At 38.4% G+C, this 27,836-nt stretch overlaps 1 protein-coding gene across 3 annotated transcripts; it reads right to left on the reverse strand.

Annotated features, from left to right (window-relative positions):
• Positions 1-1,512: 1,512 nt before the first annotated feature.
• Positions 1,513-12,785, reverse strand: MEPE (matrix extracellular phosphoglycoprotein). Of its 3 annotated transcripts, none has more exons than XM_061164767.1 (4): positions 12,732-12,785; positions 9,205-9,258; positions 8,094-8,186; positions 1,513-2,973 (listed from the first exon to the last, which is right to left on the reverse strand). In XM_061164767.1, exons 1-4 carry the CDS (start codon positions 12,783-12,785, stop codon positions 1,513-1,515), a joined length of 1,662 nt encoding a protein of 553 aa, XP_061020750.1. The 3 variants fall into 3 exon arrangements, with proteins under 3 accessions (XP_061020750.1, XP_061020749.1, XP_061020751.1); XM_061164766.1 differs by having other exon boundaries at positions 1,513-2,976; XM_061164768.1 differs by lacking the exon at positions 8,094-8,186 and having other exon boundaries at positions 1,513-2,976.
• Positions 12,786-27,836: the final 15,051 nt, after the last annotated feature.

Raw genomic sequence — 27,836 nt, forward strand, 5'->3', positions numbered from 1 at the left:
TAGTGTTTCCCTTAAATGGATGAGGAAAATCAAACATTGTCAGTGTTTTGAATAAATATGCATGAATATTGAGGCTGGGACAGAGGAACTAAAATCTGACCAGAGAATTGAAATGCACAGTTTCCCCACTAGGTAGCAGACTAGGACAGACAACCTTTGAAAGATTTCGCCTGTAATCACCCAGAGAAAACCTTTGTTCTCTCTGTTTTTCCTTTACAGCTCACTGTTTTTCTTTTACAGCACCAAGCATTTTTCATGTGATCAGACCATTCACATGTAAAGGTCTGATATAATCTGGGATAAAACTTGCAGGTCAATTTCAACTTACTTATCTGCAACTTAAATGCTAGTATAGGTTTCTGTGTGCTTCCCTGGTGGCTTAGTGGTAAAGAAACTGCCTGCCAATGTAGGTTCTATCCCCGGGGGAAGGCAATGGCAGATGGAAATATTTTTCTATTATCTCGTGCCTTTCCTCTTGGCCACAAAATGGCTGCTGCACCTCCAGGCATCATGTTGATGCTAAAGAAGAATAGGGTAAGAAAAGAGGAAGGATGGTACTAACTGTACCTGCTCGTACCGAGAAGAGCAAAAGCCTTCCAGAATTCTGCTTCTGTTTCTGATCAGAAGGCTTAGGGCTGATTTCCAGAATGGTATCACAAGGCCATTAGCTGGGAAAGCATCTACACTAAAGGCCAGAAAAAAGAAACAGGCTTGAGATGATTGGAATCAGCCAATGAATAATATCTGCCAAAGTAAGTTTTTACCTTGGTTTTTCATTTGTGCATCTCCTTCTTAAATTCTCCCTCTTTCCCTCCTGCATACCCATTTCCTTCTTTGTTTAGAAAGAGGTAGAACTGAGAAAAGTGATAACATGAAGAGTTGTGTCAGGAAGTAAAATTTGTTCTAGAAGAAATTGTAAACGTGCAACAGAGAAAAGAGCATAGAAGGACATGAAGCAGGATATCTTTATTAGAGCAGAGGAGGTCAGAGGAAAAAGGAAATACTGGCTTGAGCAGAGGAGATGAAGGGAGGCTTTCAAGCCTTAGTCAGTGGATTAATTTCATAACACTGCCTTTGCCAGAGGCAGAACTCATCTTGTTGAGTCTTAAAGGAAGCACCACAGACAATAGACTTTCTTACAGGTCATTTAATTACAGATTATCATATAAGAGATATTGTTTTTCATGTCTACAGAGCAAACAACAAAGGGTTTTGTGATACTCACAACCTATTTTTAAATGATACCTATTCAAATATTACCTATTCCATGAATCCTTAATGAATTTTTTTCCTTAAAAAAGCATCATAACTTTGAATAAAATTTCATAAAGCATCATGAGGATTTCACACTACAACCATTAAGATAGCAAGAGTTCTCCCCAAGAGGCCAGGTCTCCTGGCTTATTCAACTCCTGACTCTGTCCTTCATCTGATCTGCTATCAAGTGGGCCCCCTTTATACTGTTAAGTCACTGATGACTAAGAGTTCAAATCTTTATCCTGCTGGGAATTTCTAGTCACCGTCACTCTCACTGGAACTGTCGCTGTCAGATGACTCACTACTGTCATGCTTTTTAGGGGGGCGAAGCCTCCTATTGGGATGGGAGTTCCTGTAACCCCAGGTGCCTTTGCTTTGTGACCCACCCTTGTTCCGTGTGTAATTATGTTGTCTGTGGGGTACATAATGATTTTTCCTGCTGTGTGTTATTATGGTTCCCTCATTATTGGGACCATTATGGGAACCTATTTCATTTTTAATTTCATTATCAAGACCACGAGAAGGAATGAACTGGCCCTGACCTTTGCTCTTACTAGGAAATCTTTGTTTTTCCTTTGAGGTCTCTTGATTTCTATTAGAATGTTCTGTACCTTTTCTGCTGCTACCTTTGCCATTTTTTGGAATTTCATTATAATTAGTACTTTCAGCTCCATCACTACTGCCATCTTTTCTTCTGTCTTTTGAGGGTACATGAGGGTAATGAAACTCTATTTCCCCTTGATGAGCATTTTGGCTGCTGCCATCCACTCTGTTTCCTTCTTTCCCAGGGAGTTTCTTAAAATCTGTGCTACCTATGATGTCATTGCTGCCCTCCACTAGGCTTACATCAGCAGTATTTGCCTCTTGGGCTGTTTTACCCCTGGTTCCAGTAGTTTTTCTGCCATTCCTTTCTTTCTCTGGGATCTCATTATAACCTGGTCCTTTTGCATCAGGGCTAGTGGTCTCAGTTTCACTTGGGCTGAAAAGCTCTGTTTGAGTATCTGTACCTTCTCGGTCAGGATAAATAGCATCTGCTTTACCAGAAATGTCTTTGAAAGGTGGACCATCTCCACTAAAAGGAGAGAGATCATTATCTCCTCTCCCTTGAAGATCAGGGTAACCACTGCCCTCAAAATCACTGGGGATTTTTTTTACTTTGGGGAGCTGTTTTAGATAGTCCATGTTGTGTTGGATGAGGTGGGTAGTTTTGCTTTTAACCGGAATATTCTGGGCTTGGGAATCTCTTTGGTGATTCTTAAGTTGTGAGGGGGCTTTAGCATAGTTGGCATCTGCTGGAATTTTGCCTAGGACATTCCTGGGTTTGTTATCTTTGTTTTCTTTCCGCAAGAGTTCAGTCACAGTCCTGGGCTCCGTTCTGTGGTACATGTTATTTCTGATGAGAGCTGTGCCATATCCTTGGTTGTGTAGTTTGCGGATAGCAATGTCTCTGTCCTCAGCCCCATGCTTCCCAGTCGATTCAGGATAAATGGACATCTTTAGGTCACTGTGGGCATTTTCTTTGCTACTGATACTGTAGTCTTCATTCATTGACTGTTTATTTCCCGAAAGATTTTTAGATTTTGTGCTTTTGTTATTTTCATTGGTTCCAGGAAGGAACAAGTCTTCCTCTTTTTTCTGGACAATGTTTTCTTTAGGTGCTGGCTCTTGACTTCTCTTGCCAGAATGGGGAAGAGCAATACCTTTGGTTTTTTCTTCCTGCTAAAGTGTAATTTTCAATATAAAGTGATTATTTTATGTTAAAACTTTTAAAATTTAATAATTCTTAGGCCATAATGTTTAAAACCCCACCAGATACTTAATAAAAAGAGTCTTTTAACTCAAAAGAGATTTGTTGGCAGAGAGAATTTTGAAATGGCCAAAGCAGGTTTCACAGAAAAAGAAGAATGAACAAGGCTTTAAGAGTGGGTGAGATTCCAATACATGAAAGGAAAATGGTGACACTATCCTAAGAATAAGTTTCATATTCAAAGGTTTGGAAACAGGAAACATTTGAAAGATAATATGAATAAAACTATAAGGCTGGAGTAGAGAAAGCCTAAAGAGAATGATAAAAAGGATAATCCTAAATAAGAGAAGTAAATTTGGAAATATAGATTAGGGCCTGATTTTAAAGGAGGATCTGAATTTAAGGAAGACAAATAAGAGAAGTAAATTTGGAAATATAGATTAGGGCCTGATTTTAAAGGAGGATCTGAATTTAAGGAAGACAGAGTGTGGTCCTCACCTTGTGACCAGTGAGACATTTCAAGTGAAATGGAGTTCATCTTTCAAACATGATTATTCTCTCTCTCTCATTCTCTCTCTCTCTCTCCCTCCCCACACCCCTATTCTCTCTCTTTGTTTTGGCCCTGGTCTTCAAAGGTATAAATATTTTCCTCTCTTCTTTTTCCTTTTTTTTTTTTTTTTTACAGAGGATATACAAATAAAAGAATGTAGGTAATACTAAGCTTCTGATATTCAAACAAAGGATCTTGCAACAACTGTTGGTGACCCTAGTTATTGTCTGAGAAGGTAATCATTATCTTTATTTTCTTCCTCTTTTGTCATATAACAAACCAAATTAGATAGTCTAGATCAATAGTTTTCAAATTTAGCACTTATCAGAACTATTTGGAAGGCTTCCTGAAACAAAGATTGTTGGACCAGAGTTTGTGATTCTATAGGCTTGGGGTGAGGCTCTAGAATCTGCATTTATGACAAGTTCCCAGCTGATGTTGATGCTACTGGCCTGTAACTACACTTTGAGAACTACTCTTCTAGATCATAAGTTTAAATAATGAAGGCCCAGATAAGAAAAGCTGCTGAGAGAATAATGGGATGAAAAAGAGAGTGGAGAACAAGAGTGTTTATGCTTGTATCTCAATTTTTCCTTTTCGGGGAGAAGGTCTGTAAGGATGCTGCTTCATAGACAGCACCTTACCAAACCTGAGGTACAGCCAAGATGCAAGAAGCTTGAACCACAATGTGGTCAGGAAGAAGAGGGACTGAGATTGATTTTGCCCACTCCCTCTTTCTCTGTGGCACAGGCTAGATATGGAAGCATCTGAGAGTTTTCAGGAGCTTTCCAGAGGGAGTGAAGTGGCTCTAAAAGGAGCAATGTATTTAGATGGAGCATATATACTAGGAATAATGTGAGACATATGTAGACAAAGAGGGATCTACATTGTCCATGAGATCCCGGAGAGGCTGAATCCCCACTGTGCCCTCCATCACCCTGAGACTGTACTGTTTGGCCCTAAGCTGTTGTAGCCAGTGACTTGGCAGGGCAAGCAGTATTGCCCCTTCCGTGTCTGAGGATGCCGTGACTTCCTCTCCACTATTGTATAAGCCGTGTTTGTACATATGGTGTATGGTATGTAGTGGACTAGAGAAAGAAATGACAACCCACTCCAGTATTCCTGCCTGGAAAATCCTATGGACTAAGGAGCCTGAAGGGCTACAGTCCATGGGGTCGCAAAGAATTGGACATGACTGAGTAACCTGGCCACGTTGTAGTGGATGGTGTTAAGCCATACCTGACTCCCTTATATGCATTCTTGCCATCTTAGGGGGAGATGGCGGAAGTGAGGATCTGAGCATTTTTATCCAAAAGAGACTGAACAGTTAAAGATTAGATAAACTTAATTTAAATAGGTTGAATTTAAATTAATTTCTGCATACTCCCTCTGCGTTTATTAACACATGGGTGGGAGCTCTTGAGCAAAAGAACAATTATAGGCAGAATAAATAGCATACTTTCCCTCCACCTCAAGCTTATAAGGTGAGCTAAAATTTACAACACTACATAAACCTTTGAACTGGTGGATAACATGAAATCAAAATAAGAGATATTTATTGAGAGACTGAGACATATAAGAAGTTGGGTTGGTGTTTTATGTTCCAGGCAGTACCTGGTGACTTATTAAATGGCAGAGGTAGTGGTCCTACAGGGTTTAATGAAGTGTGGGGGCAATGTGGTAGGGCAGAGACCTCGTATTCAATCAGGGTTTGCACAGACATACAGAGTGTCAGAACTTCAGGCAGAAGAATTTGGTTTTATTTTATAGAGGATGGGGAGGCAGTGATGGTGTATGAGCAAGAGAGTAACAAGGAGGAATCAGGCTAAGAAAGAACAGGAGTCTGCTGCAGTGTCTGAGAATGAGATGTAATCACTTGGATTAGGATTATGCCAAAGAAAAAAGTTACAAAGAAAAACCTTCTACTGGTGCCCAAATTGAAGAAGGGGAAATGGCAACCCGCTCCAGTACTCTTGCCTGGAGAATCCCATGGACGGAGGAGCCTGATAAGCTATAGTCCATGGGGTCGCAAAGAGTCGGACGTGACTGAGCGACTTCTCTTCCTTTTCTTTAATAACTAGAATGTTGACATGCAAAAGTGAAGGCAAGAAAAAAGATAACTTTTATATTAGACATATTGCTGTTGAGAGGCTATAGAATCTGAGCTCTAAATGCAACATTCAGTTAGAGACAGAGTTGGGTGTCCCAGCCTCCCAGCCCACATCCTTCACACATATGACCTGTGGTCAGCTGGTCTGTCCCGGAACATTTTGTCAGCTAATTGCTTGTTACTTTTCATGTCAGATCATTTCACTTAAGGATATTCTAAATTTTTTTTCAATTTTTTTTAACCTGCAACCAGTAACTAGTATCCCATTTTTCCTGATGGAACAGTCGTTAAGGTTATTTCCTCTTTCGTGTACAACCCTTCCGGGAAAGGAAAGGTTTCCTCTGTATTCACTGAATGCTTTGTCTTCTCCAGGTTGACACGTGCAGGTCACTGTTATTACGTCACTAGGTTCAGATCCGTCCTCAAATAGGAGTACTGTTCTACTTGGAAGTCTGCCTGCTTTTTTATATAAATCTTATTAACATTGGAGGCAGAGGGTAATTATCAAGATAAAAATGATTTATGGGGGTGTCTTCTATTCTTACAAAGCTGGCTAATATGCAGTACCCAAACATTTCAATGTGTAGTATTTTTAAGATATAATTCGAAATGACTTATTTTGGGGAGTTATTATTTACTAATCTTTTATAGCAGGTATATTCTGAAAATAAGTAAGGTTTTCTCATGAGGGAAAATATAATAGAAAAACTTTATGATGAGGTTTTTTTTGGAATAAAAAATATTTTAAACATTTGACTTAAGCCATTGCATCTGGGGAAGTTTTACCTGGACATCTATTCTTTCCTTTGCAACCAAGTTCATTATCTCACTGCTAATAGAAACTTTTGAGTTAAACAGGTACACTATAATAATCCCTTCTTAATTTTTCCCCTTCCTATTCTGAAGGGGGAAGTTTTGTTTTATATTTGATGCTTTTACTGCTTTTGAAACAGTAACATGTATACTAATGAGCTGTGTGAATTTCTTTATAGATCAAACAGATTTCTTTTATAGAAAAGTTAAACAACTTCTAAATCGTGGTATATGATGGCCAATCATTTTGCATTTGCTTATGCCAGTTGACTTCTGATTGCATTGTTGATTGTATGATGGTTGAACAGTGAACGTATCCATTGGCCAATCTGCTTTCCTATATTCTGCTTTCCTATCTCCATGCCTTGGCTCACATTATTCTTTTCATGGAGAACAGTCTCTCCCACACAAATGTTTACTCAAATCCTACTCATCCTCCAGCTGAATTATTTCCAATATATAGCTTTCTGTGAGCACCAGTTTAGGAACTAATCTTTTCTACTCCAAGCCCTAAAGCATGACTTTTGGGGGTACCACTCAGATAGCACTTTCTTTTTCAGGGTATAGTCAATTTTGTAAGCACATTTTATTCTTTTCTAACTCTAAAATCCTGGAAAGAGTTAAGTTTTCTCAATCATTTATCTCACATAATATCTTGAACAATAGGAAGCACTCAACATATATTTGTTACAACCAATAAGTTTAAAAGACACTGAGTCTTACAGATGTTAAATCTTAGAGATGCATTTAAAGAATATTGAGCAGAACAAAATAACATTCTGAAGGGAAACTGCTACTTTTATGGGGAATGAAACCAGATTTGGGGGAAAAAAGTAAATAGTCCTTTTGTTGATGGCATTTTAAACTGTTTCTAGCTCTTTGGCCAGTGAATTTACAAGAAGGGACTGAGTGAAAAGAAGTATTGTTTTACTCCAGTGACAGAGCACTTATTCTTTCTCTTCCAAGCATCCTGACACAGATAGTGTCATCTGTAGAATGAATTTAAGGGACATTAAAATGTGTCACTTTTTCCTAAAAAAGGTCAAAATGATTTCCTTCTAATCCCTCCCCCCATAAAAGCATATGATACAGTATGTCCAGAAAACCTCCTTATAAAGGATCAAACGTTTCAGTGTTTGAAAAGCAGAGACATTACACTGCTGACAAAGGTCTGTATGTATAGTCAAGGCTGTATAGTATGTGTCTTCCCAGTGGTCACATACAGTTGAGAGAGCTGGACCATAAAGAGGGCAGAACGCCAAATAATTGATGCCTTTGAATTGTGGTGCTGGAGAAACTTTACTTTACTCAGAAGCAATAACATGAAAAACTCATGGGTGTCTGGCGTCCACCAGCATCACATGTGCTGTGGCAGGTCTTAAAGCAGGGCAGGGTTTGGGCCAGGGCATGAGGTGGCCTGTCTGTGTCAGGAAGACTCTGGGACCCAGAGGTCCGTAGCAGAGATGCTCTAGGAGCCTGGGACCAGGGAAAGGGACAAAAGCACCAGCCACAGACAGAAACTCCAGACCAGACAAAAGTAAATGTCTCCCTTACAGTTTCTCCCGGTGTTGATCCAGAGCTGGCTCAAGGATAAGGATCACTGGGATTCGACTTACCTTCACATCAGTTTGGTTTTTCCTTCCAGACGAGGTGGAAGCATACTTAAACATATAATAACCATGTTTCTCATGGTGACCCTTGTACGTTATCTACAAAAACACAACATTGTATTAATGTGGATTTATCTTTAACTTAGAAGTTTTCTGGCTCTCTTTTTTTTCCATTTATTTTTATTAGTTGGAGGCTAATTACTTTACAATATTGTAGTGGTTTTTGTCTGGCTCTCTTTTTAATAGTAAAAGATATTTTTAACTCCCGTGAAGTCTACTTATGCATCTAACAGATGGTAGTACTTTTGATAACCACAGGAGGGCGTATGTCAGTCAGCTCCCGAAGAGAGCAGCTTGTTTCTGTCTCTAAATCGGTTTTCCTTGACTATGAGTATGAGTATCAAACAACTCTCTCCGCAGAGTGTATCAATTTTACTATAAATTTCAATGCAAATGGAGAATTGGTAATATTTTCAGGTAGGAGAAGACAGCGGTATGAGGAGAAAGGCGGATTTTACAGTATTCATTCTGGTGTCAAATTGGCAAAACTCACAGCATAAACATTTAGGCTTTTAAGCTTGTAGTTTTTGCCTTTGTAATTTTAAGCTAAGATAGAGAACAGAAGATTGTTAGTTTTTAGAACAGAATTTTCTGAGACTGCCAGGAGAAACCCTGCTAGGCAGAAGTAAACTGCAATTTGGTGACATGAAATGCTGAGAGTTCTTGTTTAACTTTCTGGTTGCATGTGAAAACTAACTCCATGTACAGAGAATTCCTCATAAAGACTTGTTAACTCACTTCCCTTTGTTTTCTCCCTCATTTATTACTTTGTTCTCAGGTACATGCATGGGAAAATATTGTTTGCTAATAGCAACATCCTAGAATTTTATCCCTCTGAAGGAAGAAATCACATGAAGAGAAACAAGTTCCCATTCAGAAGGCTTTTTTCTTTTATATCACACAATATGTGAATTAAAAGTGCCAAAAGTAGGTTGTGTAATTTTCCATTTCCATTCTAGGTACACAAGAATATTTTGACAGTTAAAAATTTCCCCATATTGACTTTTCTCTTTACAGAGTTGGAAGAGGTGTATTTGAGAAGAATAATTCTGTTTACCCTCTGTTCTTCCACACAGTCTTGCTTCGTTTTCTCAGCCTGTGGTTGCAATGTCTGAAAGGAAACAAGAAATAGAACATCACCAAGTATTTCTTCTTTCACTCATTTCTTCAAACAATAAATGTCTCCTTTATTTTTCTCACTCAGTGCTCAGTTCTCAATCCCTCTCTTTGTGACCCCATGGACAGTAGCCCACCAGGCTCCTCTGTCCATGGAATTTTCCAGGCCAGAATATTAGGGTGGGTTGCTATTTCCTCCTCCAGGGGATCATCCCAACCCAGGGACCAAACCCAAGTCTCCTGCGTTGGCAGGAAGATTCTTCTGTGTGCCACCTGAAAAACCCTTTTCTCTCACTGGGTTATTCAATGTAGAAAATCATTCTGACCAAAAGAAGATGGTCACATACATGACATTTGTTTCTGCATTGAAGGAGGGTGCTGACCTTCCTTCCCTAGAGGGAGACAAGTGCTGTCTCTACTAAGAACCTCGTTCAGTATGGGAGAACAGCTGAGTTGGGAGGGGTGGCCCTCCAAGTGAAAAAGCTTAAATGTCATTTGTATCCACTGAAAAATTTTCCCTGGCACGCTGGGAGTGTTTGGTATCAGTGAACTAAAATCAAGAGTTGAGTGAGGTGTGGATTGTATATGCATTGATGGTATAAGTTCAGTCATTGCTGTTAGAATTAGGATATGATGCTCCTGATGGTCCATCAAAAGTGAAACCATAGCCCTGCACCAAAGGGTAAGGAATACACTGGAGAGGGGACTTTATTGTTGCCAGTCACCTGGGCAGTTTTTCTTTCAGGGAAAGGGAAAATGACATTTTGAAAGATTGTATTTTATAGAATGTGATTTATGGGATGACACTATGAACGATTAAGCTTTCCATTGCTTCTACTATCAAAAATCCAGAATCTTACCTAACAAAAAAACTGAAGAAAGTTACTTTTTTTTTCAATTTCATAGTAATTTTTATCCCCTAAGGGCATATTTTATAATTCTACCCTTTATTTCCCCCTCCTTTTGTTGGTTCTTATACGATCATGTGCATATAAATTTAGAGCATTGTATCATTCCTCAGAAATATCAAAAGAGCTTAAGTAGCTCTGGAAATGGGGCTATAGGAGAGAGAAAATATTTTAAAAAATGATATAGGTACCTATTAAGCAAAAGAAAGAAGTGATAGTTTGGGGTATTCAGTATCTTCTTACAGAACATACATGTAATGTGTTAAAAACTTACATGATAGTATAGAGAACCTAAATATAGTTTACAATAATAAATCATGAATTTATAACAAAGTAACCTATAACAAAGTCTTTATGGTCTCATTGCATATTGATGCTTATTAATTAAATTGCATGGCTCAACAATCATATTTTATTTTTTCCACTTAAAATTTTGTTTTTGAAGGAAACAAGAATGTTACCCCTAAATATGCCTTTTAAAAATGTGAACCATTTAAAATGTCTTCATTGAAATTGTTGCAGTGTTGTTTCTGTTTTATGTTTTAGTTTTTGGCCACAAAGCTTGTGGGATCTTAACTCCCTGACTAGTGATCGAACCTGTACCCCCTGCATTGAAAAGCGAAGTCTTAAGCACTGGATCACCAGGGAAGTCCCCTAAATATGCCTTTTTGACATAAAAATTATTTTGAGCTGAAGGCAATTAAGAAGTAGAACATGTAGAAAAAGTTTCCTTTTCTGCCTAAAGGTAGGGAATAAATTCTCCTTTTACTAGAGACAATTTCTTATCAGTCTAGAGATGGCACAGGGGAATATGCAAACAAATCTTGTTAAACTAATCTTAATCTTCCTAATTAAGGAAGATAAGGATTATCTAATCCTATCCTGTTTGTCCTGTCAATTCTTCACAATATCTTACTACTTTGTCTAAATGGTATTAAAAACCTCCTGCCCTCATCATTTCTTTCAGCCCTCATTCTTTTGTGAAGTCTTCCATGTACCTGTAAAATTATAAAACAAATTTGTATGCTCTTCTCCTGTTAATCTGTCTTTGTTGGTTTCATTTTCAGACCCAGCCAGAGACCCAAAGAAGATTGAGGAAAATCTTTTCCTCTCCTAGAGTTTGAATTTGGATTATATATCCAGAACATAGGTAAGTGGCTCAGTATACACTGATTTCTGATACCACCGATCTGTAATTGAATAATTTAGATAATTACCCAAATAGAATCCATTTGGAAGAAAACGTCACATATAGCTATTTGTAATTCCAAATTTGTCTCTGTATCCTTGCCGAACCTCTTTCACTTGAAATCTGCACCCTTCCTCCTCCCACACCCCCTCCCTACCCACTTGGCAGTTCTGCCCTTGAACGTGGCTCTGAAATGGAGATGGCCTTGTTTCCTTCAGAGGAAGAAGACTGGCATCCTCTCTTGACCAGTGGTCAGTGGATTGGTGTTGACATAGCACATTTACTGGAAAATGGTCAGAGATGCCGCTCCAGCTGTCCTTTGGAATGTGTTGCTCAAAATAGACCCATCCTCAGCTGGTGGGATTGAGCTGGGTCAGCAGGACCCACTCCATCCTCCTCATGCCTCGCACGTGCCTCTGTGGCCCTGACTGAGCAACGTCAGTTCTGTGTATTGGGCCTGGCAGATGTCTATTTTAAGCCGTACACACCCCCACAGGACTGCTAGAGCATGCGTGCTGAGAGGGGACCTGTTTTCTCAACTCCTACTCTCCTCAGCGGTTGGCATGGCTCACGCTTGTCAGTGGTTGCTTACCCACTCACTCAGCACCTGTATGTAACTTCTTCTCTGACAACAGAATGACCACTTGCTTCCATGCTTCTCCAACCCTGAGAAGTTAGGATGTTTTTCAGACATTATCTTATGAGCACTGTGTCTCCTTGGCAGAAAATATCTGTAACACTCAGCATTTTCACAAGATGAGTTAGTCACATCCTGAGTGTTTATCTGGGTGAATCAAGGAGAAGAAAAGACACAGAAGGAAACTGGAGCTTGATTTAGGTTAAGCTGCGGGGAACTTCTTTCCATCTTTAGCCTTGCTGATGAAGAGAAAATCACTAGCAGGATCTCACAGTGTTGGAATGTTGCAAGAATTACAGAAAAGCTCTGGTTCCTTTGTGTAGTCTTGCAGTTATACAGTCTAGTTGCTTAGCCATAGAGCATTCAAGTCAAACTCTTTTCAGATTTTGGTAAAATATTGAGAAGTTCTTTTGACATGTTACAATTTGAGTATATTTGCTCATTGGCATTAACTGATTGAAACACTATGGCTGGCTATTGGTTTTCTTGAAAATATTCTTTCTGGTGCTTCTCCAAAGGCAACATGTGGACGTCTTGTAATTCTTACATGTTCGTTGAGGGCCTCCTTGGTGACAGACATTTGTGCCAAGTGTTGAATACTTCCTCTGTGTTTGGTATTTTATTGTAACTGAACTAGGTAAGTGCTACTAGTTTACAAAGATGTTGCTTAAAGGAAAAATAGATAAAGAGAGCAAGAGATTATATGATGTGCAACTGAATTTGTAAATGCTTACTGGTGCTGCCAGGGTCAAGCTGAAAAGGAGCAGTTCCAAACAGAAGATTCGCATCTTTGAGAATCTCTGTAAAAAGACAATAATATTTTATCCTAAAGTATTGCCAGTTATGAACTGTAGTCATAAGAATAAATAAAACACAAAAGTCTATATAAATATCCATCCCCTTAGCAGTCCACTAGTCCATTTCCTTTTGTTTAAAAAAACTGTATATAATTTAAATCTAAGTGTAGAAACTTTAAGAGCTTTCATATGTCTAATCATTCCAATGTGAATGTGAAAATTGTCCAACATTATTAAAACAATATAGAAATGAATTTATAGATATTTATTTAGTCTATTGTCAGCCCAAACTTTTCCCTTTTGTCTTTAGAGAGAGAGAATTTAATTGAATTATTTATATAATTCAGAATAATATTAAGCAAAGAGTTAGTAAACTTGAAGATAGATCAATAGAAATGTAATTTGAACAAGAAAGGGAAAAAAGATTTTTAAATGACCATTTTCTTTTAGCCCTTTGTAAGTGTATTCAGCTTACTCAGGGACCTGTGTGATGATAGCAATGATCAACTCAGAATTCTATGTCTCAGAGAGGAAGTATAGCAAAATTAAGAACTAGGGTTTTAAAGTGAGATTTATGTTTGAATTCTTAACTCTGTTATTTAATAGCCAAGGAACCCTGGGCAAGTCATTTAAACTCTCTAAACTTTGGTTACCTCATTTGTAAGATGTTAGTAACATTTATAGTTATATCTGATGAAAAAACTCTTAGATAGCTCTTTACACAAAGTCTGGCACATGGTAAGTGCTCAATAAAGGTTAGCTATAGTCATTAAAATAAATGAACAGGTTAAAAATAACATTAAGTTAGTATAACAACTCATAACAGACTAAATGAATCTGCCAGAATAGCAAGCCCCACTGTGAGGAATGAAATCTTGTTTGCTATCAGCCTGGTGCCCAAATATATATCCTCATACTCATTAGCAAAGTATATGAAGTGGGAGCCACCTGTGGTCTGGAGACCAAGACAATTTATATAATACCTATTTTAATAGCTAACATTTACTGAAAACTAAAATGAGCTAAACAATGTTCTAAAAATTTGACATGTATTCAATTATTGTAGATAACAATAACCCTATGGAGTTAGGTGACGTTACCAGCCCTGTTTTATAGATTAAGAAATAGACACAAATTCAAATAATTTGTCCCAGAATTCCTAGGTGTGCAGAGGCAGAACCAGGATTAGCAGCCAGGCAATCTAGCTCTAGAGCCAGACTCTACACCACCTTGAATAAGTTTCTATTCTTTTATCTTATTGCAGAACAATCTACATGGAGTTGATATAAAGGCTAATCATAGAATTATATTGGGCTCAACAAAATGATGTTTAAAAGACTAACATTTTATTATGGATAAAGGTACATGTTTATACTTTGGTAAATGTGTTAAGAGAATCTACTGAGTTTGTTTAAGTCTAGAAAGCCAATAGATTGAAAAAGAAAATTGACATAACTTTGGATGACTCATCTGTTGGTTTTGACACTAAGTATTTTACTAATTACCACACAGACATATAACAACCAATATGAAAATTAAAAATTTACACCACTTTTTGGTAGTACTTGAGAGAAAAATACTTTTAATAGGAAAAATAAGCTAAATACTATTGTAATTTTCAATCATTTCAAAGTAAAAACTTTGGTGAAATATATAAAACTATTAAATATGTTCTAAAATCCTGGGCTATTATCCTCTAAATTAATGCAATTTTAAGAACCTTAATCCTAGTCATGATTTAGCTTCTGAGCGTTCTAGGGATCAGGACAGTGTAAGCCATGTATCTAATAACTTATGCTAATCAGTAGAAATATCAGCACAGATGAGGTTTGAGAGCATAAGTCTGATCATATTATCCTTATTCTGTCTTATAAGCAAAAGTATAGAGTAAAATTAAAGTCCTTGAGTCATTGTGGAGATTGATAATATTGGTAGTCAGACCAGAGAGAAAATGCTACCAAGCCACAAATTTTAGTTGTTCATTTCTAGAGCTTAGTAACACACTTTCTTTTTATAAAACAAAACACTAAATATTACATAGTTGTGCCCACTGGAAAATATTTTCAATATGCATTTATTTTCAAAAGCAACATTCCTACCTGAATGGCATGCATCTTAAAAATGTAAACTATGTTATAAGGCTATTTGCTATCAAGAGAGTCAAATTACCTGGGGATCTTTGACCTTCAGAATACCTGGTTTCTTCTGCAGGATTAGCAGTGTTTGGATATTTTGCTGAAATTTAAAGTTTGTTAGAGTACCCAATGGCCAATCAGCACTGGCTCATTTAGCACTAGAAAACAATTTGCTACCAGTGTCCACAGATAACCATAGGGGGCAGAGTAATTTTAATCTAAAAATGTTTTTGTGGTAAAAAGCTGCTATCAAATGTTCCAGAAAGTGGGATAAACAGAAAATATAAATACCTCAGCTTGGTATATTATGTTGTCAAATAATTAAAAGTGATTTCAGAACTATTAGTTCTAGCTGAGTAACCCACAAGTTTACAAACAGAAAACATTGTAGCTATTCTTTTATGTAGAAAGTTTGTAGTTTCAATTGTGCCTGAATGAACTTCAGCGATATTTAAGAAAAATGCATTGAGTGCCTATTATGTGACAGGCATTAGGGAAACAGGTAGGAAAAAGAATCCCGGTCTTCACGGAGTTTATAAGCTGGTGGAGAGATAAGCAATAAACAACATAAATAAGTAAAATACATTATGTTGGGTAGTGACACAGACTCAGTCTAAGAAGAAAAAGCGTTGCAGGGAGATGACAATAACAAGCACTGGGAGTGGGAACATTGGGTGAAATTTTAGATTAAGAAGCCCGGGAAGGCCTTGTTGAGGGGGTGACTTTCCAGTAAAGACCTGTAGACATATGACTTTGTAGTGGAATTACATTCTAGTCAAAAGGAAGAGAAGAGGAGACTTCTCAGGGATAAGAGCCTGCTGACTTGTTCCAAGACAGGAAAGAGGTCAGTTTGGCTGGATGGACTGCAAAGGGGAATAGCAGGAAATGAAGCCAGAGGGGTATTAAATGGCAGATGATGTAGTGCCCCTGGGTCATCATGAGGCTCCTGACTTCACTTGAGTGAGAAGGAAGCCCTTAGAGGTCTTGGGCAAGGGAGGAATTCAAGGAGGGACTGAGTAGGAAAAGACAGAGTCTGGCAAGCAAGCTCTTGTAGTAATCCAGTCATGAGACATTTGGGACTTGAACTGGAAGAAACGGTGAGAAGTGGTCATGTTCTAGATTTATTTTGAAAGTAAAGCCAATAGGAATGACTGATATACTGGATGTGGCTGTGAGAGAAAATCAAGAATCAAGGATGGCACCAAGGTTTTCACTTTGAGCGACTGGAAGAATAAAGTTACTCCATGATATTGTTATGAGGAAAACTGTAGAAGTGGTTTAGCAGGAAACATTGAGAGTTTGGGTTTGTATGTGAATGTTATAAAATGGTCAGTTTTATATATATATAAAATGGTCAATTGACTTTTTCAATGAAACAAGTAGCACATGCATATCGGAATAAGCATTTTTAGGGCAGTTGTTTGGTCCAGTCTGCCTGCCAAATTCATGATTGCAAGAGTTCAGGAGGTTCCATTTAGTTTAAAATATTATACTACCCGGAGGGATAATTTATGTTAGAATTTTATGTAGAAAACATTAATAAAAGATAGTGTAAGAATTTTTTAACTCATGCCAAACAATAAGAACTACCTATGAAGTGGAATGAAGTGAAAGTCGCTCAGTCGTGTCCAACTCTTTGTGACCCCATGGACTATACAGCCCATGGAATTCTCTAGGCCAGAATACTGGAGTGGGTAGCCTTTCCCTTCTCCAGGGGATCTTCCCAACCCAGGGATTGAACCCAGGTCTCCTGCATTGCAGGTGGATTCTTTACCAGCTGAGCCACAAGGGAAGCCCGAGAACTACCTATAGCTTAACACAATTTAGCATACTATAAATGATATGTAATGAGATTTCAATGTAAGCTCCCAATTCTTCTAACTTTCAAAACAGACAAAAACCAAAAGAAAACAAGCGCAACAGCCCTTGGGTAGCTTTAGCTGAGAGAATGATTTCTTTTCTAGTTCAGGCTGAATCCCTATTTTTGCTTTCCCAAGTTCTGCACATCCTCTTCTGAGTGTCTGAAGCTGGTTCTTAAAACACTTGCCAGGATTAGAATTTTAGCTCTTGGGCTGGTGCCCCTGATGATTCACAACCATTTAACCATGAAGTTTAGGGTATTTGAACATTGTCATCGACAGTGGAGATATTTAACTGGTAGCTTTGGAGTCAAACAGACCTGAGTTCAAATGCTGACTCTTACCTCTTGTTTGCTGTGGTCAGTTTCTTAAGCAATTAAATTGAACTTCTGTAGCCTCAATATCTCCATCTGACAATAGAGAGCTTGATAATAAGCTAAACTTTCATTGAGTGATTACTAAAATCCAAGTATTATTCTAAGTGTGGTCTTTAACTCACTTAATGTTTACAAAAACTCTATATTGTAGATACTGTTACTGTCATTCTGATTTCAGTGATAAGACACAAGCAATTATGTGAAGTGACTTGCTTAAGGTCATATATCCAGATAATATAAACAGCCAGAATTTACAATTTGGCAATCTGACTGCAAAGTGAGGTTTGAAAACCACTTCACTGTACCATCTCATAAAGTCAGCATAAATATTAAATTGACAAATGTTCTTAATTCTAAACTAAATGATAAATACATGATAGCTCCTCATCCCACCCATTCTCCCATCATTATATAGTAATCCGGTATTCAGATGACATCCTTCTGTATCTCCTTTCTGTCCTCTATTTTCCTACCATGTTTCCTTTTATGATCATTTGATAAAGGAAAAAAGTAATCAATGAAATAGCGAAAGAAATAATAGAGTTGAAGTTTAAGAGAATATGGTGGGCTATTTTCCTAGACATCGCAAATACTAATGACTGGAATTTCAGCAAAATGTAAAGGATTTGACTGATACAGAAAAAGGCCAACAAGGAAATGGAAGTGAAGGAAAGGAGAGGCCAACCAATAGTGCTCAGTCATCTGTAAGACTGAAAAGAAGCATACAGCTACGTAACACATTCACAAGTTTCTATAACAGTTAGAAAGTCTGCAATGTTTTAAGGCTTTGTCCTCTTCTATAATAATAACTTTATACTTTTGAATGATCACATAGAAGTAAGCACCTGGTATGTGCCTTGTCCGTGGTACAGCCTTAGAAAATATTGGGGTTTTTCACTAATATTATTTTATAGTTTCAGATAGCTCTCAAATATGTTTTCCTTTGTCTTTTCTTCTTTTCAAAAACTTTTAGTGTATAAGAAATTTCCCCTCATTTAAGTGATGAGAAAGTGTTTAATTCTATCTAGATGAATCTGTGTTCTATGAGAGAAAATTCATAGAACATTAAGAGAAAAGTTGACTTAGCTACCGGTCCTACCAAGGAGTAAACTGGGAGTAGCTAAATATATATGCACTCCCAAAGCTAAAATGAATTCAAAGCTCAAAAAATAAAAATGCAACTTGAGCTTTAAATTTAGAACCTACAATTGACTAAAGCAAAAAAAGAGGGAAGAAAAAAATGAGCCTATTTTGGCTGAACGTTTGCAGAGAAAAAACCATGGGGGAAAAACAGAGAATTTGCTGAAGTTCTGTGAAATAGAGATGTTACATCTACTGTCTTAAAACTTGCCCCCTGATTGAGCTTGAGCTTCAAAAACTCAACGTAAATTTCCTAAATATTTTTCTGTGATAAACAGTTTTGCCATAACATTTCTTAGGAACCAAAGATAAAGACCAGGGTTCAGTAAAAAATGTTATCTAGCCTCACACTATTTATATTTAATTGGAAAACAAAATAAAATAAAATTAGGAAAGAATAGAAAAGAACAGGAAATAGACATGAACTCTCTTCTGGTTCTTGGTTCGTGGCTCAAGATGATGCACCTCGCTTGGCTTTCCTGGGCCAGCCTGACACATGGAGTTGATCTTTAAAGAGATTTTTAGATAAAAATAGTCCACAAAACATGTTTAATTTTGTGCTGATTTTTTTATTTCTTATTCTTCACTTGATTGAGAACAATCATATAAAATATGAGCAGACTAATAACCTTCAGTCTGTTCAGTTACCGGACCCTCATCTAGGAGTAAAGCTATGTGTTTCTGTTTTGTCTTGTTTTGTTTTTCCATCTATTTCTGGAACCTCCCACCTGTCTTCTCTGTACTTGTGCTCTAGGTCCAATGATTTTGATGTACATTTTTAAAAACTTAAGATTGTAGGAGCTCTTTTTATCTTGTGAGATGTTGGTTCCCAACGCATTGTTAACACATTCGATAATACAGTTCTCTGTATCATTGCAGGGCTTTAGAGGTATGCATATACTATACATATTTCTGACTAACTAAAATAATGCTCTATTTTCTCATTTATATACACAATAAATATAAAGAGTTTTCCCTCCTGAATCGGGGCGGGGGGGCGGTTCTTCACAGTGTTGTGAATGAAAAAGGGGGACCGTTTTTGAGCATCTCCTCCTTACCATATGGACCCTTAAAGACTTGTCAAGGCTGAAGACTTGTCAAGGCTTTAGGCATTTCATAGAAAAATTATTCCCTTTTGATTTCCAGAAGTGAGTCTGAAATGGGTCTTGTTGAGGCTTGCTGTGTTTTTAGCAGAAGGAAACATTTCTGTTTTAAATATGTTCATTCATGAGGATCAATATTCATCCTGAGTTTTAGAAAGGTCACTTTTTAAAACATCACTTACAACTTTCTCATCTACCCCCAAATTATGTTTATTTTTGGTTTTAAACTTTTTTTCTCTTGGTGTTTGGGAATTTCAACAGAAGTACATACAAATTTCAGCCAGATATGGAACCACAAAGACTCATGGAACCACAAAGAGTCACGAACAGTGTGAAACTAGCTGTGTTCGTTGCTCTAGGCTATTTGTTTACAATTCAGCTATTACTAGCAAAGAAAGATATGTCAATATAATTTTCTTTTATTTTTATATTAGAAAGGTGTCTTATTACACCTTAAAGTGTAATTCAGAGGGTGTGGTTAAAATGTAATTATAATGACACCAGACTTTTCCTTCAGGACATGATGATATTACTGGAAGTAGCTGTAAAATTTTGTTGTGTGACCTCAAGGGGGAAATATCTTTCATTCCCAAATACTCCTTGCCATTTTGTTTTACAAGACCGAATATCCTCTTAAGAGACAGAACATGATGACACATACCAGCTAGTTATTCATTGTATTGGACACATGCTGTTTTCTTACCTAATTTGGGCATATCTACTCTTCTCAGTTTTTAAACTTCATGTTTATCTGTATTGTGTTATCATTTTACTTTAGTTCTTTTCTCATGACTATCATAATTTTCATGAACCCAGATTGTCTCTGTGCTTATTTGTTCTTACTTCAGTTATCTTTTGCCATGTAACAAACTACCTCCAAACTTAGCGGTTTAAAACACCCGCTGATTATTTTCTCTCAAGTGTCTATAGGGTAACTTGGCTCGGCTGTGTGGTACTTACTAGATCTCTCATTTGGGACATTCGCACAGAGTGGGTGCAGGAGTTCTCTGAAGACTTAATTAGGCTACACCATCTAAGATGGTGCTTTGGTGCTTCTCCATATGACTTTCTCCAGTAGAACCAATTGAACTTCTTATATGTGGATCAGGACTTAAAATAACTCCATGAATTAAAAGCTCTTTAACTGAGGCTTCCCTGGTGGCTCAGAGGTAAAGAATCCACCTATCAGTGCAGGAGAAACAGGTTTGATTCCTTATCCGGGAAGATCCTGCATGCTTCTGGCTAACATGGGTCAGCAAACTTTCTCTATAAAGGACCAGATAGTAAATATTTTTATTTTTGCAGGCCGTGTGGAACTCGTGTGCCACAACTATTGTGCCTGTGCTCTAGAGCCTGGGAATTACAAGTATTGAGCCCACATTGTGCAACCATAGAATTAACCATAGTAGTACTGATTTGATAATAACTCTTTCTGTATAGCATAAGTAATGGTTTATGTTATGCTGTTGATTTTCTATAACTATCCTATAGCTAGAATCAAGATTAAGCTTTCCCTCAGCTCGATAAGAGGTGAGACATGCCTGAAAAATCTCTGTCATGAAATTTCAAAAGATAATTAGGATAATAAAAATATTATCTTCAGTATTGTTTATTAAAGATAAATAGCATTTTTGGTGTTTTCAGGTTGGGGAGGTATCAGAAGCATTTTATTAAGTGGCTGCAGAAAAGAAACAACTCACAGACTGCTGTAACAAATACCAGAAATTTTACTACATGTTTTGTGAGTTCATTGATAGTTGGCTTGTATCCAAAGTGATTAACAACAGCTAAAATTTTAAATTGGGCTTCCCAGGTGGCCCAGTGATAATCTGCCTACCAATGCAGGAGACACAGATTCAGTCCCTGGGTTGGGAAATCCCCTAGAGAAGGACCTAGTAACCCACTCCATTTTTTTGCCTGGAAAATCCCATGGACAGAGGAGCCTGCAGTCCATGGGGTCATAAAAGAGTCAGACACAAAGTAGCAACTAAACAACAACAACAACAACAATTTTAAATTAATCAATTCTTTATGGTTATGACTTTACACAGTCATCTAAAATGGGAGTGAGCAAACTATGACCTGTGGGCCAAATCTGGCCCAACATTTGTTTTTGCATATAGAGTTTTATTAGAACACAGCCATGCATATTTATTTACATTGTGTCTATGGCAGTTTTTGCTACAGTGACAGATTTAACGAGTTGTGACAGAGGCCATATGGCCTTCAAAGCCAAAAATATTCATTATCTGGTCCTTTACAGAGACAGTTTGCTGACCCATGACTAAAATAAAATAAAAAGGTTGAATTTGTATTTTTTAAAAAGATAAGACATAGCACAGGGAACTCTATTCAATGCTCTGTAATGGCATGTATATGAAAATAATCTTAAAAAAAGAGTGGATATATGTACATGTATAGGTGCTTCACTTTACTGTATACCTGAAACTAACAAAACATTGTGAATCAACTAAAATAAAAAAATTTTAGAAAAAGAGATAAGACAAATTCTGCACACATTGATGGAGGGCCTATCTTCCTGGACCCTGGAAATTATAAAATATGGGAAGGAAAGCCTCCTGAAAAAAAGCAGAATATGAAAGAATGAAATTTGTATGGAACTTTCATTCTTAGAACAACAAATCAAGTTAATGAGTTTCTAACCCATTGAGTATTTTAAAGATGTAAGGGGAGAAAATATTTACAAGTGCTTGTATTTGGATAAACAAAAGTGATTGTTTCATGGTTTCCTTTTAATCAACGTTGATTCTTTTTTTTAAGTGAAATTCACATTTCTTGACATTAGACTATCCTTTTCAGAAGAGTGTATTTGTATTTTTCTGCTTTTCTTATATCTTTGTTATTTCTTCTCTTTATCATTCAGAGAGATTCACTTTACCTAGAGATGGATTGGGTATTGTTTTGTTTTGTTTTTTTCAATAAGAGGAAGCCAAATGGAAAGAAAGTCAACATTTGGTTTTTCAGTTCTGAAATAGGCTCTTGAAACTTTCAGCATAAGCAGTCATTTGGAAAGCTAAAGCTTTAGTTTTGCAATGTGAAAATCTTTTTAAGAGCGGAAAGGGTGATAGAAAATCAACAGGGCCAACCACAAAACAGGCAGGGTATAGACTTTATGTTTCAATAATAAATTGAAAAGTCCAAGAGGGATATTCGGTGCTCAGATTAAATATGGCTAATTCTGGCTGCCCGCTGGGGAGGATATTGGTTGAGGCATCATGATGGAGGAGGTAAGAGGGACTTGAAGTGAGGAGATAGGCCCTGGAGTAACCACAGGGAGAGGTACAAAGTCATCTCTCAGAAGCAGCTATCTTGTGGCTATGCTAATATCCAAACCAACCACCCCGGAAGTGTGGCATGTGCTGGGAGGCCAGTTAGCACCTCATTGCCTGATGAGGGCCCACATGTCTCCATGAATTGTCTCGCAGAAGTAGCCCTCTTTCATGCCCTAGGACCCTTCTTAGTCCATCCAAACTCCCTTTCCTTGTGTGGCCAGCCTCTTTAAATGGTCCAGGACGCTCCTAAGCCTCCCAAACTTTAGTATTTAGAAGAGGCGTTTGGAGGAGCAGCTCTCTGACAACCTTGTACGTCTCCATGTACACCATATGGGCAAGAACTGACTGTAGTCCAGCATTAGTCTGGGCAAAGTGCCTTGTGATTTCTCCTGGAGCAAAAAAGGATGAGCAGCCAGCTGAGGAGATGCTCTAGGCAGACCTCCTCTCTGTCTTATAGGAGATAATCACAAGGTCATTTCTCATCTACCTTCCTAGTTTCAGTTGAGTATAGGACTTTCAATTTTACCCCTACCTGCCTCGCCTTAGGGTTTAATTGCAGACCTCAGCATAAGTCTTTCTGCTTGGCTGGGCTTCCCTGGTGGCTCAATGGTAAAGAACCCACCTGCCAAAGCAGGAGACATGGGTTCAATCCCTGGGGTGGGAGGATCCCCTGGAGAGGGAAATAGCAACCACTCCAGTATGCTGAGGAGCCTGGTGGGCTACAGTCCATGGGCTGCAGTCTTTTGGGGTCCCAAAAGAGACATGACTTAGAAACTGAATAACAGTCTCCTTGGCTAGAGGTGAGAGCTGGTTGCTCATCAGCAGAATGACCCAGGACCTATGCTGTCTGCCGTCTGGCCTCTTTGGTTCAGGGTCTGCCATGGGACCAGGGACACAGGGAGAGGACCTCATGCTGACCCTGCTCTTGCTCTTGTGGAAACTGCTTGACTCCACCATAGCTCAGTCTCCCTCCTGGCTGAATCCGTGGAATTTCAGTGACCAAACCCAGTAGCTGCAGTTAGATCTTCATGGCCCTGTTAGAATCACACTGCCATGTGGGGATGCTTGACTGCTCAAAAGGGACAAGGTATTGCCCTATTTTGGCAACAGCATAAAAGGAGATTTTCCTTGCTAACTAGCAGTTGCTGTTCTCAAAGGGATTTTTTTTTTATCACCTGAGCATGACATGAAAGCTGTAAAGTTTTATCTTATTAACTCTGAAGGGCAAAGCAGTGAAACATTGTTATGGTTGTTACACATGCTCTTATCGAAAGTTTCTTCTTCTGATTCCCAGATAGATTCACTTATCTTAACAGGGCATCCTTTCTGTATGAAGAAAGAAGCTCTGAGAGGTACCCATGGCATGAACCCTGGACCAGTCTCCTTTCCTCCACTTACCAGCCCTATTGTCTCAGCCAAGTTACTAAAGATCTCTGTAAGTCAGTGCGCTTACCAATGAAATGGAGTTGATTTCCAGTAACTGTAAGAATTAAGTGAAGTAATATATGTAACATACTTAGAAACCAACTGACTCTTAGCAAGTGTCTAATAAACATTACTTATTATATTAATGAAAATTGTGTTTCTGAAATCTTAAGGTGCAAGAGAATCACCTGACCACCTCCACCACCCCCATTTCTGATTTAACAGATCTTGAATGGAGCTCCAGACTTTGCACTTCTAACATGTTCTCTTGTGATACTGATATTGCTCTTCTGATGGCTACACTTTGAGAACTGCTGGGTTAGGATATAATTTTCAGGAAAAAAATTTATAGAAACCCATTAGCAAAGTGGCTTAAAAAAAGAAAGTTAATTTCTAGGGCTTGGGTGTCCAGGACTGGTATCATGCTCCTTAAAGCCAGACCTTTTCCACCTTGTGACCTTGTCATCCAAAGACAGTCACAGATGACTCACCACCATGGTTGCATTCCAGCCATAGGAGGGAGAAATGGGAGGAAGAGAAAGAGAATAACATCTATCTTGAGGGAGACAACCAAGAGCTTGTGCACATTTAATCGTCCCAGAACTTAAATCAAATGGACACATCTAGCTCCAAGGCAAGTGGAAGAAATTAGAAGTTATTCTGTAGCCACCAGCTTAGCTAAAAACCTCCAGGGTTCAGAGAAATAAGGGTGAACAGATACTGATTGGCACCTAGGATCTCAGTCACAGCTACAGACAGCTATCTACCATTAAACAAAAAAAAGAATTTTCTATGTGTAGGAGAGTATAAATATCCAACTTCATTACCACCACCATCTCATATAAGCATAATTTATTTCACTTTTTATCTTTTCTCCATTCAAAGGAGTCATTTGATTTATTCTTGGGGGAAAGATTATCTTTCTCTGTGAAAAATTAAAATGTTCCTCTTCCTTTTTTATTAATTTGCATCAAGTTTCTTCCAGGTGAGCCTTCAATAGATACTATGAGGAAGTACAGAAAATAGAGCTTCTGGTAGGGAAAATCAAAGGGAATTTGGAGCAAGAGGCCAGGGAGGCTTACTAGCTAGAAGGGCAGGAAGAGATTGGAACTCTGACACATAAGTAGGAAAACTATTTCAAGAGAGTGCTTCCATGCAGAAGATATTGCATGATACAGAGGAGAGAGCAGTTATGAAGGGCATCATTAGGGTTTGCCGTGGTGATTTAGTCACTAAGTCATGTCATGTCTGACTCTTTTGACCCCATGCTCTGTAGCATACCAGGCTTCTCTGTCCATGGGATTTCCCAGGCAAGAACAGTGGAGTGGGTTGCCATTTCCTTCTCCAGGGGATTTTCCCAACCCATGGACCAAACCCAGGTCTCCTCCTGCATTGCAGGCAGATTCTTTACTGACTGAGCCACTAGGGAAGCCTCCAAGGTGTGCAGGGACTGTGTTAAATCATAGCCCTCACCAGCCCACCTCCTAGTCTTCATCCAAGAACTTCATTGTCTCCATGGACCCTGGGTAGTCGATGGTATACAGGCCTTACTATCTGATTACCTGTTTGTGCTAGTTTCTGGACTTGGTTTTAATTTTTCCTATGCTACCACTGCATACTCCAAGTGAAGGCTTGCCACAGTGCTCCTTTAGAAATTATGCTGCAAGTCTGAAGGAGATTCCTACATGCTTGAGCAATGGTGGAGAACAGCCACCATTCTGCACTCAGGGACTGAAGTGTACTAACTTGAATCCCTGAGGTAGAATAGTGGACACCCATATTACATGTCAAAAGCAAAGCAAACAAACAAACATAAAAGGAAAGATTAACTGATTTTTGTATATAACAATGAACTAGACTGTGTGGACTGTGTTAGTCGCTCAGTCATGTCCGACCTCTTTGCGACCCCATGGACTATATAGCCCGCCAGTCTTCTCTGTCTGTGGAATTCTCCAGGCAAAAATACTGGAGTGGATTGTCATTCCCTTCTCCAGAGGAACTTCTCAACCCAGGGATCAAGCCCTGGTCTCCTGCCTCACAGGCAGATTCTTTACCATTTGAGCTACAAGGAAGTCTTATATAACAATGAATAACTTCAAAATATGAATAAAGTTCAGAGATTTCAGCAATCCTTTCCAAATCTAAGATTTGATGATTCTATGATATATTGAGTTGGTTTATAACAATGTCACAAATAAATAGGAAAGATTACCTATATCACCTAATAAATATTTATCACACTATTCCCAAGGCGTCCATCTAATCAAAAGTTTTTGCTTACAAAGATTCATTAGGACAAGAAAAAAAAGTTCTATGAATTCTCAAAAGGCAGTTTTTATGGTCAGGTAATTCTATTACAATCAGATACACCTAAGTGTTAAGATACAGGAAAGAAAGAACTGGAGAGGAGAGAGGTTATGATGATCTGGGTATCTCACAATGTATTGGATTCTGAACGGCAATCCAGTGTACACAGCAATGTCCTCGGCAGAGTATACTCCATATGTAGAAGGTGAGGGAACCAAGACTAAGGAAGGAAGCTCTTGATATCACCATCATTCAAGCCCACCTAATTCCAGGTTTCATGCATTTTGCACAATACCAAACAGCCTATATAGAAAGGTATACCAAAAACATCAGAGGATCCTTGCTTTGGAAATGTTCTTTAGGGCTCAAGTCATAAAGTATAGCTGGTCCTAAGAAATTTGTGATAGAGAACAAGGCTTATTTGTTCAACAAGCCCTCATCATTAAAGATTTCTGCCCACTCATGGCTTAACATTCATTCTTAATGAATACATACTAATGAATATAGCATTCCTGATGAACATAGGCTAATGGTTAAGAAACAGATACTAAAGCTAGGCTATCTATGTCTTAACTTCAGTTTTGCCATAATGATCTGATGCAAGCTGCTTAATCTCTTTGTTCCTCAGCCCCTTTGTCAATAATATTGGCAATGACAATAAAACCTACCTGATAAAGTTTTGTGAGGATTTACTGGTGGCTCAGAGGTTTAAGTGTCTGCCTGCAATGCGGGAGACCTGGGTTTGACCCCTGGGTCAGGAAGATCCCCTGGAGAAGGAAATGGCAACCCACTCTAGAATTCTTGCCTGGAAAATCTCATGGACGGAGGAGCCTATTAGACTACAGTCCACGGGGTCGCAAAGAGTCGGACATGACTGAGCGACTTCACCTTCACTGAGTTATCAATAAATGATATTATGGGAATAAATGGGAAAAATTGAATATAGACTGTGTATTAGAAAATATTAGCATATCTATGTTAAATTTCTTCAGAATGAGAACGGTATGACAGCTATATAGGAGAGTCCCTTGTTCTAATACTAAATGCCGAAGTATTAAGGGTGAAGCATTATGATTCCATGATGTCTACAATCACTGTTTAATGGTTTGGCAAAGTATATGTGTGTGTGTATATACATACATACATACATCTTCCCTGATGGCTCAGATGGTAAAGCATCTGTCTACAATGTGGGAGTCCTGGGTTTGATCCCTGGGTCACGAAGATCCCCTGGAGAAGGAAATGGCAGCCCACTCCAGTACTCTTGCCTGGAAAATCCCATGGACAGAGGAGCCTGGTAGGCTACAGTCCGTGGGGTCGCAAAGAGTCGGACACGACTGAGCGACTCCACCACCATATATACATACATCTCCTGGTGAAGGACAGGGAAGCCTGGCATGCTG

The sequence above is a fragment of the Dama dama genome, chromosome 17, assembly GCF_033118175.1.
Source record: "Dama dama isolate Ldn47 chromosome 17, ASM3311817v1, whole genome shotgun sequence".
Classification (NCBI taxonomy): Eukaryota; Metazoa; Chordata; class Mammalia; order Artiodactyla; family Cervidae; genus Dama; species Dama dama.

Excerpts from the sequence above, each read along its gene's own strand:
- MEPE (XM_061164766.1), bottom strand. The coding sequence starts at position 12,785 with ATGCGAATCTTCTGTTTGGAACTGCTCCTTTTCAGCTTGACCCTGGCA. Across the intron at positions 9,259-12,731 it reads GCTTGACCCTGGCAGCACCA|ACATTGCAACCACAGGCTGA; the intron begins GTAAGCATTTAC and ends GTTTCCTTTCAG. Across the intron at positions 8,187-9,204 it reads ACTGTGTGGAAGAACAGAGG|ATAACGTACAAGGGTCACCA; the intron begins GTAAACAGAATT and ends GTGTTTTTGTAG.